At 46.4% G+C, this 12,370-nt stretch overlaps 1 protein-coding gene across 3 annotated transcripts in view; it reads right to left on the bottom strand.

Annotated features, from left to right (window-relative positions):
- adkb (adenosine kinase b) overlaps positions 1-12,370 on the bottom strand; it is a 148,549-nt gene that overhangs the window by 63,851 nt on the left and 72,328 nt on the right. For all 3 annotated transcript variants that reach the window (XM_080834817.1, XM_080834818.1, XM_080834819.1), the window contains one exon: positions 9,032-9,140. In XM_080834817.1, coding sequence (XP_080690943.1) covers positions 9,032-9,140 — 109 coding nt within the window. The remainder of the gene's footprint in view (positions 1-9,031; positions 9,141-12,370) is intronic.

Below are 12,370 nucleotides of genomic sequence, written 5' to 3'. Positions count from 1 at the left end.
TGTCGGGTTAATAAAGAGGACACACATCACTCTACTAGACATCGCCTCGAGTGAAATTCCCAAACAGAGAGAGAGAGAGAGAGAGAGAGAGAGAGAGAGAGAGAATTACACAGTATGCTTCACAGAAAGGGACTGAGAGAGGCTGAAAGAATGAGAGAGTGAGACAGAAATTGAAAGTGGTCAGGAGAGGAAAGGTGAAAGAGAGGGATGGAGAGGGCCAGAAAGAGAAGAAGACAGTGTGAAAGACAGCAGAAAAAGAGAGAGAGAGCGAGAGAGAGAGGGTAATTTATGGAGTAGGCAGCTGGGCTGATTGAGGAGATTTGGCAGGGAGCATCCTTTGTCCCTACAACAAATCCCCCAAAATGTGCTGGAAATAACATAGGGTTGCCTCTCACGTCGTCCATCACTTCGGAGGGGGGAGAGGGGGGAGAGGGGAGACCAAAAAGAAAAGGCGGCACAGAGCTATCTTAATCCCCTGAGGACGGCTTCTAATCAAGATGAAATGCATTTACAGATCTATTTAATAAGGCTTGCCAGAAGTCAAACTTGGCATGTAGATGCGGGCGGGGATTAAATTTCATCGGCAACCAACACTGTAAGTGAACGCCTGCAGACAGAGGGGAAAGCTGCCAGTTTTCCTCTCGCTTAGCCTCTTTCTCTTTCTCTCTCTTTCACTCATTCGCTTCCTCTCTCTCTATCTGCCTTGTGTGATCCTCCTATCCTTATGGGGAGGGACAGACAGCAGCAGTGCAGTGTGCAAAGAGGGGGGGGGAGAGAGGACAGAGAGAGAGGGGAGAGATAGACCATGAACAAGAGAGAAGGGAGGGAGGATAACAGAGGTGAGGACAGGAAAAGAGACCAAGAGAGAGAGAAGGGGGGGCAGGAGAGGATGAGAGCAAGAGAAAGCTAAAGGAGAACAGGGTAGGGAAGAGAGAGATATGAGATGGGATGTGTGTGTGTGTGTGTGTGTGTGTGTGTGTGTGTGTGTGTGTGTGTGTGTGTGTGTGTGTGTGGTGTGTGTGTGCAAGTGAGTGAGTCAGTGTAAGGGAGAGAGAGTATGTGTGTGTGTGTGTGAGAGAGAGTATGTGAGTGTGTGTGACAGAGAGAGAGAGAGAGAGAGAGAGACAGAGAGTGAGAGAGAGAGAGTGAGTGTGTGTGTGTGTGTGTGTGTATGAGAGAGAAAGAGAGACAGAGAGTGAGAGAGAGAGAGACAGAGAGGGAGAGAGAGAGGGAGAGAGAGAAAGAGAGACAGAGAGTGAGAGAGAGAGAGAGACAGAGAGGGAGAGAGAGAGGGAGAGAGAGGAAAGAGAGAGAGTGAGAGAGGAGAGGTTGGTCCTGGGCGGCCAGCTCAAGGTCGCGGTGAGGACAGCGCTGGCTCTTCCTCCCCTGTGGGCAGCCGGAGGGGAGCGAACATGCGGGCAGGCAGGCGGGCGGGCGGCGGAAGGACTCGTTCTGCAGTCACCTCTGCTGCTGATCCACCCGGCTACCGCCTCACACGCCAGGTGGCATCGCCGGGAGTCCCGGGACACAACACCTGCATCAACGCGCTCTCTTTACGGGCACTACAGGGACAAGGACACTCGTGCTTCTGTGTATGTGTGTGATTTGGTGTGTGTGTGTGTGTGTGTGTGTGTGTGTGTGTGTGTGTGTGTGTGTGTGTGTGTGTGTGTGTGTGTGTGTGTTTATATGTGTGTGTATTTTGTTGTCAGATTTTTCTAATATACTGGCTCCTAGTTGACTGATAGGACCAGTCGCCACCAACATTGAACATGTCAACATTTACCACAAGAACCCACCTGAACAGCATAGTAAATCCAATCCCAATCACATGGGCCCCCAACAGACCTGTCACGCAAGCAGGCACTCAGATTACACTTTCCCCCCCAAAAAAAACAGCCGTGTTTCAAAGGCATGTTTACTGCATATGTTTCAGTGTGTGTGTTTGTGCGTGTGTGCGCGTGTGTGTGTGTGTGTGTGTGTGTGTGTGTGTGTGCGTGTGTGCGACAGAGCAGCTGAGTGAGAGAACAAGTGCAGAGTGGCAGCAGCAGCAGGAGCATATGTGTGTGTGTGGTCATATGGGGAGCGAAGGAGGGGGCGGGGGGTTGGGTGGGACTCGGGAGGCTAAGTGGGCCACCGTACAAACACCACCTCGGCCAATTAAAGCTCTCTCAGCTGCGCCACCTCTGAGCCTCCTCCCTTACAGAAGAGGAGAGGAGAGGAGAGGAGAGGAGAGGAGAGGGAGAGGGAGAGGATGAGGGAAGAGGGTGGGGGGGGGGGGGGGGGGTGGGGGGGAGAGAAATAAAGAGGCAGTATAGAAGAAAAAAAAAAAAACATTTTCTAAAAATAAAATGACAAGGAAGGGAAAAAAAAACACATCCCTGTTAACTGCATGACATTGTGTCAAAAAACATCCACACTTTGTTGCTGTCCTCTCACACTCCTCCTAGCCATCCCTCCCATCTATCGCTCTCCCCCCTTCCACCCTCCCCATCTTGTTACCGCTCTCTCAGTGACAATTTGCCTAAGGACCCCAATTTCCTAGCAACAGCCTGCCACCAAACATTTGGCAGGGGTTCAGGGGTGTCTTTGTGAAAAATGGCCCTGCTGTTTCTTGCTCTCTCTCTTTCTCTCTCTTTCCTCTCTCTCTCTCTCTCTCTCTCTCTCTCTCTCTCTCTGCTCGTCTGCTCATCACCTCGCAGCCCGGCTGCTGCAACTGTGGAGCCACACCATTGGCCTTGCCAAGCCCCAATCATCCCGTTCAGGACCAATCACGACACAGGACGGATAGGCAGGCGGTCTATGGTGCAGGGGTTTGTGCCAAAAAGCATGTATGTCCCTCTTTAGCTCTTGTGCTCACTCAGACACACTAACACACACACACACACACACACACACACACACACACACACACACACACACACACACACACACACACACACACACACACACACACACACACACACACACACACACACACACACACACACACACACACACACACACACACACACACACACACACACCCGTACACACATGCAAACATGCAACTAAATACCCAGGCCCCTATAAACTAATGTCCCTATAAACACAATGCAGCAAAAAAAAGATCAGTTTGCCAAACATCCCACCCTGTCATACAATGGCTACTTAGAATGGATGCGGGTTTACATAGAGATGAACACCCCGAGGGCTGGTCCTTTGCCAGGGGGCAGTAAAACCCAGTCGGCTCAGTTTATTGTGCCTGAGAATGTGAGGATTTTCCTTTTCTTTTTAAATGAAGAATACAAGGGAATACAAGAGTGCATTGTGGGATGCCAAACGGTGGCCAGCTGCCAAAAAGGCGTCACTGTCATTTTAGCACAGCCGTCTCTCTCTCTCTCTCTCTCTCTCTCTCTCTCTCTCTCTCTCTCCCTCTCTCCCTCTCTCCCTCTCTCCCTCTCTCCCTCTCTCCCTCTCCCTCTCCCTCTCCCTCTCTCTCCCTCTCCCTCTCCCTCTTTCCCTCTGCTTGGGAAAGATGGGACGTGGGAAAGCGATGTCCTGGATTCAGGCACGGACACGACTTGCTTACTGATGCGGGGCCCCGGCGTCTAACCTAGCGGCCCACCCCTCAGCCAGCGGGCCTGACAAACTTGTTCACACTTTGTCAGCCTCACTGCTGCCAAACGCGATGCTCACAGATTTTCCCACTCAATGGGAAGTAACAGCAACACATCCAGCACCAAAAAGCGTGTGACCCCTAAACCTTCCATTGGCCTTTGGGAGCCAAAGCGAGGGCCTTACCATGACTGCAGCCTGAGCATTGGTAACGCTAATGCAATCAAGGGCCTTACCATGACTGCAGCCTGAGCATTGGTAACGCTAATGCAATCAAGGGCCTTACCATGACTGCAGCCTGAGCATTGGTAACGCTAATGCAATCAAGGGCCTTACCATGACTGCAGCCTGAGCATTGCTAACGCTAATGCAATCAAGGGCCTTACCATGACTGCAGCCTGAATGTTACGCCCCTCTACACCCCTACTGGCTTTGCAGTGGCAGTGCAACCGCTTTTAGGTGGTGAATGGGCATAATTAGCCTGATTGTCCACACCTGGGGAGGTGCCATGCGGTTTGCCCTCAGAAGGAGGGCCTTGCATTCACACCATGCTTTGGAGGCTGGTGAACACCATTACCCCTTTTCCACCAAAGCTGGTTCTGGGCTGGTTCTGGGCTGGTTCCGGGCTGGTTCTGGGCTCTTTGGTTTTCCACCGAAAAATAACTGGCTCCGGTTCCAAAAAACAGGTTCTAACTCAGCACCAACTTTTAGGTGGGCCAGAAACAAGAACCGGTGACGTCGGGGTTCGTCCCCAACAGAAACAGAAATTTCCGCCGCCATTTTTTCCCCACCGTCAACTGAGTGAAAACGGTGAAAACGTAAATGAAAAATCCAAGGACAACAGACCAATTAACAAATTAAAAATAATAAAGAAAGCTTTCATTCATCAAAATGTTTTGGTTTGTCTGCCTAGTATACATTAACTCTTTCAATCGGACTTGTTTTTTGTGTTAAAATTAGCTGTTGACCTAGCAAGTTTGTGTAGCAGTTAGCACTAGCTGCCTTGAGGTACTGCTACAGTTGTTATGCTAGTCAACCATCATGAGCTGCATTGCCTGTTCGTTTGAGCTACGTGAGGAAATATAGAAAACCCGTAGTTGTATCATTTACTGACCCCGTAATGTAGTGCTGATTTTGTATTGTTTGTACTGAAGAAGACGTGCCACTTGAAAACATAAACAAAATTGCTCTTGACCAAGCAAGTTCATGTAGCAGGTTGCTAGCTAGCTGCCGTGAGGTATTGCTACAGTTATGGCAACTAGTAGGCATATCAGTAGTAGCTAGTCAACTCCCGTCATTAATTGCATGGTCAGTCGTTTGATCTACGTGGGAAAATATAGAAAACCCATTGCCAAGTAAACAGAACATTAACTTAAGCTTGTATGGTACTGCATGGTATTAAAAAATGAAACATAATAGAAGTTTTATCGACATTTGTTTGCCTTCCCCCTGGAAGAAAACCACTCGTGAATAACTAGTAACATGTCAAAACATTCGAAAATGTTCAGTTAGGACAACGGAGGCATATGACGTGATTTAAAGACGTAGCTAGCCCTACTCTGGCTCTCAGTCGGTGGAAAAGCAAGCCGGTTCCAAGATAAGAACCAGCACCGAACCGCATAAGCACCAGCCCAGAACCAGCCCAGAGCCAGCTTTGGTGGAAAAGGGGTACATGTGTTTAGTGCGGGTGCTTGGCACTCACTATTTTACTCTGTGTTTTGTGTTATATAGGAATAAGTACTATTTTTGTACAACTCTGTGGTCTGGCTCTTCATTTGTTGCGGCTCAAGAGTTGGGTCGTAACACTGAGCATTGCTAACGCTAATGCAATCAAGGGCCTTACCATGACTGCGGCCTGAGCATCGCTAACGTTAATGCAATCAAGTGTGACGCTAAAAGCCCTTGTTGGAACTGCTTCTATAACAGACCTCATGGATGAGAAAAAAAGAGGAGAGAAAGAAAAGATAATGTGAAGATGAGAGTGGGAGGGGTGGAGCTCGGAAAAGGAGTGAAGTGGGCGGGGCCAAAATGCCAATTGAGAGATCTCACCACTGACACCACAATCACCATCACTTCACTCCCTTGCTTTGTGAGAGGACAGACAGACAGACAGACAGACAGACACACACACACACAGCTCTCACACACAGCTCTCACTTACTCAAACAGACCTAGTGCTCACTTTGCCAAATCCTCAAGTCAACTTGCATTGCCAATCAAAACTTCAAGGTTTTCCTCTGCTGTCAGGGGCTCTGCAAATAACGGGTGAACAAAAATCTCAATAAACCTTGGAATGTGTGGCTGCCTTAACACCCACCCTACCCTCCATCCCCCCCCCCCACACACACACACCACCCTACCCATTCCCATGGACTGAAAATGAGAGAGGGACACATTTCTGGGAGTGATTCCTACTTCAAAGTGCTGGGGAAATTATTTTCCAGTCGTCGTGGTGACATGAGCAACGCTATTATGCAACAAAGAGTCTCAAGGAGTATCCAGGAATGTGTGGAGGAGGAGGGGGCTGGGAGGGGACGTTATGTAAGAGAGAAAAATATAGAGAGAGAGAGACAGAGAGAAAGAGAGCCAGTAGAAGGGGCTGATTTGTTGACAGGGAATTAACTAGCTTGCTTGGGGATGGAAGAGGGTGGGGTGGGAGAGCGTTGGGCTTCTTGCATGTCTGTCTTCACCATCGCTCCCCTCCACCCCCGCTCCCCACGGCGTGGCACGGAAGGGTACTGCCTGACGTCACCGAAACAAACACATGCCCTCTAACACCCCCCCCCCCACCCCTTAGCACATGACTTACTCACATGATGCCTGTGCTAATCCCATGAGCCCACATCTGACACCCTGTCACACACGGGAGAGTGTCTACTGTCAATCAGGACACATTTTACCAGCCCTAACCTCATTATGTAATCTATTTTGTCACGGGAAAAGCCAAAGGCTAGTGAAGGCTGGTGTTACAAAAGAAGTCTCCCCAGCATACCTGTTAACCTTTGTGTCAATCATTGGAAAAAGGAGCTGTTCAGGATTCCCTTGCTAGGTTTGTTTTATGATGGATTATTCACTAAGGGCTGTTTTTACAGAAAATTATAGGCTGAAATGAACAGATTTATGAAATTGCTTAGCAAAACACCCAATGTGAAACAATAAATGGACTTGATTTACTTGTTTAGCGAGTTTTTGAGGGCTTAGCGGTCACATTATGCAAAACATTATGAAGAACATCTGCGAGAGAAACCATATTACCCCAAAATTATACAATAACTGTCTATTTGTTTCTGTGTTTTACTTCTGGGCCTGTGTGTTTTTATTCCATTTCATTTAACAGGGAGATGCCAGTGAGGTTAGGAGCGTGCTAATGTGTGTGTGTTTAAACAGTTCTTGCTTAACGAGCTGGTAATTGACCACACCTCTCGTTGGTTATCAAAGACAGGTGTGCTTTTGAGGCCGTTATGCAGGAAAACATCACAGTTTGTTATATCATACTCCTTAAATCTCTTTAATATAATGAACACTTCTCCTACCCTAGTACTGTAATAGTTATAGTATTAACAGAGTTCCCACTATTTTCTGGAGATTGTTTTCCAGGACCATTTTCAATGATGATCTAGCTGGTATGACGGACAGGTAGCGCGCCATACACTATAAGTTCCTCTCTGTGGAAGTGTGATTTAAAAGACACAGTCTGTGGCTGTAACTATTTATGGAATGATCTCTTACATGCTTAGAAATTATGACAAATGTATAATAGAATAATGCAAACCCACCATTAGAACATTATTAATTCATAACCTGAATCCCTTTTTCTTATTAATCATAAAAACAATTGTCGGAATAACAATAACACAAACAGTAGCCTACAATTTTGCTAACTGAAACATCTCTAGATTTGATTTACATACCTAAACGTAGGAGTTTAGTGAGCTAGGATTATTAACTGCCACTGACAGTCTTTAACGAGGCTTATCACACCCACTGTGAGCCACCAAACATTTCATGTCACATTATGTCTACTTTATCTTAAAACACAGCATTGTGTTTGAAGAGACAATGCTAGTAAAGTAAAAAAAAAAAAAAAAAAGTACCGTTTGCCATTGTTTTGACCCCCCTTCCCATTGATTTTTTTTCCAACTCTCTCAACAAGCCCAACACACATTTGAAACCACTGCTTCTGGCCGGAGTTGAATCATAGGACTTAAACATCTGCTGGCAAAACAAAGTAGCAAGCACGTCAACATTAGCAACTAAACCAATCATGCTAACCAGTTGTTAACACTGTTCAACCGTTTGGGAAGACAGAAAGGTTAATCTATAAACCCACTACAGACTACTACAGTAACCAGCAAGCAGACTTACATTCGAAGGACATTCTGAGTTTCAGCCACTTAATTTGTAATGTCATCTAACCTTGACAAGAGTTGGGGGTGTGTTCACAGAGTTGCCACATCATAACCGAGAGCAGCCTATTAATATTCTCGTCCATAAACTATTATTTGAAAGTTAATATGACCCTGAACATCCCTTAGTCCTTTCAGATGGCAGTGTTGTTAAAGGCACAATATGCAACAATTATGCTTCAGGATTAGGGTTAGGATAAGCAGTTTAACCTTAAAATAACAGCTTAAAAAAAATTGGGGCGCTACAATGACTTTTAATATGGAGAATTGCGTCCGTGCCAATGGCATAGCAGGGTCGATAGGCATATAACTGCCTTCTGTAGTTTTGCCTGCCGATGCCCGCCGACCTGACTTTGATAACCTTCTGCCGATCTAGTAAGTAGCTTATTTGCCGTCTTGCTTAGTCTTGTGTTGCACATGATTGATGTTTGACTGTGTAAGGACAGTCGTTGAGTAATTAGTTTGTCATAATGTCAAAGTCAGCACATTTCAAGAGATTTCGTTAGTTTTAGCTGCTAGCATACCTTTAGCGAATAGCTATTAATCCTTAATGCACCTTTAACAGGGTTTTTAACCATTTCAGTTCAGCCACCAATACTTAACAAGTTTACATCCTATGTTTATTATTACAGCTCAGTTTGTAGAGAAAGTGTCCAACAAAAATAAAATATTGACAAAAGATGTGTAACACTGACAGTCAACTAGTTAACTAGAGACTAAATGAAACCCAAATTAATGAAATGAGGAATGGAACAAATAGAGAGAAAGAGTACATAAAGAACAAATAGAGAGAAAGAGTACAGAAACAACTAAAATAGGGACAGAAAAGACCAAGACAGGATAAGGCAAGAAAACAAAGAAAGACACAGTAAGGACAAACAGAGACAGGCAGGCAGACAGAAAGAAGCAAGGAGCAGACAGAGGGACAGTAAGGACAAACAGACAAACAGACAGACATACAGACAGGCGCGAGGAGCAGACAGAGAGACAGGAGAGGCGAGAGCTTTCGAGAGGAAGAATAAGACACTCACAGCGATGTAGTAGACTCGGGCCTTCTCCACCAGGCCCCAGTTAGCGTCCAGGTCCAGGTGCTTCTCTTTGCTGTAGCAGTTCGCCGCTGCCAGATTAGCAACCAGGGACCTACCGAGACAGACTCCATTCATCATCCCCACGCTTATCATCCATCTTCATTTCTATCCCCCCTCCCACCCCCACACACACACACAAAAACACCTTCAAAAATATTTATCAGCTTTTCCTTTGTTCTTTAATAGCCATGTTGACTCAGGCCCGGGGATATTTCGGAGCCAGGAATCGAACTCGAGCGGACGCTATATTTTACTTTACTCGGGCGACATTATGCGGGGAGGAAAAAAAAAAAAAAAGAGTTGGATGTTTGAGCCGTGAAATAGCCTGCGATACGGTTTCCTGAAGAGACATCTGCAAAGATGATGTGGAAAAATGCACACAGATAGACAGGTATACACACACACTCACACACACACACACACACACACACTCACACACACACAAACACACGCACACACACCACTGCATTATCATGGCAAGCCCCCCTGTAAATAGTCAAATACTGACAAGATACCTAGAATATTTAGTAGTCTTTCCACACGACTAAATAAAGCTTGTCTCTCCATGTCCTCATTGTCTATTGCCAAATCATTCCCCTAATGGGTCATGAACCTCTGCTCTCCACTGAAGACATAAATGAGTAATGCCTGTCTGGGTTTTGTTGGCCTAGGAACAGCTCACCTGAGGCTAAATGTATGCTTGCTGTGATGAACTAGCAGTCTTTTGAACAGAGGTCAAAATGCAAACAAACAGGCAGTGTGTGTCTGCTGGTGTGTGTGTTTGTGGGTGTTGTGGGTCGAGAACAGTGATCTCCATCACTGAAACAACACCTCCACATCTTTTCCCATCCTTCCATTTAGCCATCCATCCACCAGGTCGTTTTTATAGCTGTGAGAATATAATGACATAAAGCACACACAAGAAACTATAGAAAAAACCATAACAAATACCTTCCTATTTCTACAAACACATCACATGCCTTTGTCCTCAAACTCATTTGCGCTTCCTCCTAATAATCATTACAATCAAGGATGCAGGCTCAGCCCATCTGATACAACTAGCATCAATTAAGCACCCTAGCGCTGGGACACTAACCAGATCCACGTACAAAAGCCAGGTGCACAGAGAGGCCCTTATGACAGCAAACCAAAATATGCGCTGTTTTCAAGGAACAACCTCACCGAGCACTGAACTTCCATTCTCCGTCTTAATTACACACGACCGAGACACAGCCTCGACTGTGGATGAGTTTCGGATGAATAACAAATATGGAAAGGAGAAGAAAAAAAGAAAAAAATGAAAAAGGATATAAAGCCGGGAGCTATCAAAAAGAATACCATGGTATTAATTAGAGCTCAATGTCTTTAAACTCTTGGAAGTAATAACTGTGGAGGTTCCTCGTGTTGGGGCCTGAGGGGTGGGGTAGCTGACTGCTTGTCTGCTGAACAGCTGAGAGGAACACAAGCACATTCCCACTCGCCCTGGCTGAGGGCTGCTGACCTTTCCACATGTCAGAGCTGACATCAAACAGATCCTCAGAGACAGAGAGAGGGAGGGAGAGAGAGAAAAAGGCTAAGATTGAGGGAGAGATAGAGGTGCAGATAGAGAGAGAGGAGACAAAGAAGAGAGAGAGCTAAAGAGAGAGAGAGAGAGAGAGAGAGAGAGCGAGAGAGAGAGAGAGAGAGTGAAAAGCCGACAGAGAGACAAGGGCAGAGAGAGCCTGATGGAGTGACTGACATGCTCAGTAGCTGCTGATGAAGGTCAAGTGTGTTAAAGGGGTCTCGTTTTCTTCCTCTTACTCTGTGAGTGGGTGTCTGTGTGGATGAATGAGTGAGAGTGAGTGTGTGTGTGTGTGTGTGTGTGTGCGCGAGTGAGTGAGAGTGTGTGTGTGTGCGCAAGTGTGTGAGTGTGTGTGTGTGTGTGAGCATGTGCGAGTGCGTGTGTCCGTGCATGTGTATGTGTGTATGTGTGAGAGTGAGTGTGAGAGTGAGAGTGAGTGTGCGTGCGCATGTAAATTTGCGTGTGTGCTGGCTTGTGTGCGTATATGCGTGCGTGCGTGCGTGCGCGCGCGCATGTCTATGTATGTGTGAGTGGAAGTGTGCATGTTTAAGCGTGTGCGATCACATGTGTGTGTGTGTGTGTGTGTGTGTGTGTGTGTGTGTGTGTGTGTGTGTATGTATGTATGTGTCGGGGGCTCTGAGTGGTGGACGTGTATTGATCTGCAAATGGCTCAGCGTGATGGAGACATGAGCGGCACATTAAGAGATGAGGACCGACCTCTGAAATGACAAGGGCCTGTCAGGACACTGAGATGGGCCCACAGGGGAGTGTGTGTGAGTGTGTGTGTGTGTGTGTGGGGGGGGAGACTGACTCCACAGGCTTTGCCATAGCTTCGATGCGAAAGAGCAAACTAATTTAGATCAAACACACACCTAGTCACTGTGACCTGCTGTCTTCTTAAGGCCGATTTTTACTTCTCCGATTCGGTCGTAGAGGGACACTTTGGCACGCCTTGGCACGCCTTGGCAACACCTTCACCCAGGTGTTAACGCCCATCCGAGCCCTCGGAGAGCTGGTCGGAGAGGAACACTTTTTTCTAACTTTTCGTAGAGAGTCGGAGAGAGGGATACCCCCTTGGCTGTGATTGGTCCACTAACGACATTATTTCCCAACGACATCATCACCCACCGAGTCAATGTCTCTCATAAAAGAAAATAATCGCCAAGTTCTCCAACAGCCGCATGCAGCACTATATACAGTGGGGAAAATAAGTATTTGAACCCCTGCCGACTTCGCAAGTTTGGCCACTTGCAAAGAAATGTGTGATCTAGAATTTGAATGGTAAGTGTATTTTAACAGTGAGAAACAGAATATCAACAAAAAAATCCAGAAAACTGCATTTTATAACATTTATGACTTTATTTACATTTGATGCAAAAAATAAGTATTTGAACCCCCAAGCAAACGGCAAGAATTCTGGCTCCCAATGGCCAGTTATGTGCCCAAAAAGCACACAGATTAGTCCTCATTAGGTCTAACAAGGTATACCTGATCTCAACTGGTGACCTGTATAAAAGAAACCTGTCCAAAGAATCATACTTCACACCTTCAACCTCACCACCATGGGCAAGACCAAAGAGCTGTCCAAGGACGTCAGAGATAAGATTGTAGACCTGCAAAAGGCTGGAATGGGCTACAAAACCACCGGCAAGCAGCTTGGTGAGAAGCAGATAACTATTGGTGCGATTATTCATAAATGGAAGCAACACCAAGCAACTGTT

This window comes from Sprattus sprattus, assembly GCF_963457725.1.
Source record: "Sprattus sprattus genome assembly, chromosome: 3".
In the NCBI taxonomy this organism is placed as follows: Eukaryota; Metazoa; Chordata; class Actinopteri; order Clupeiformes; family Clupeidae; genus Sprattus; species Sprattus sprattus.
The sequence above is the reverse complement of the archived record's forward strand: the minus strand, read 5'-3'. Positions and strand labels throughout refer to the sequence as shown.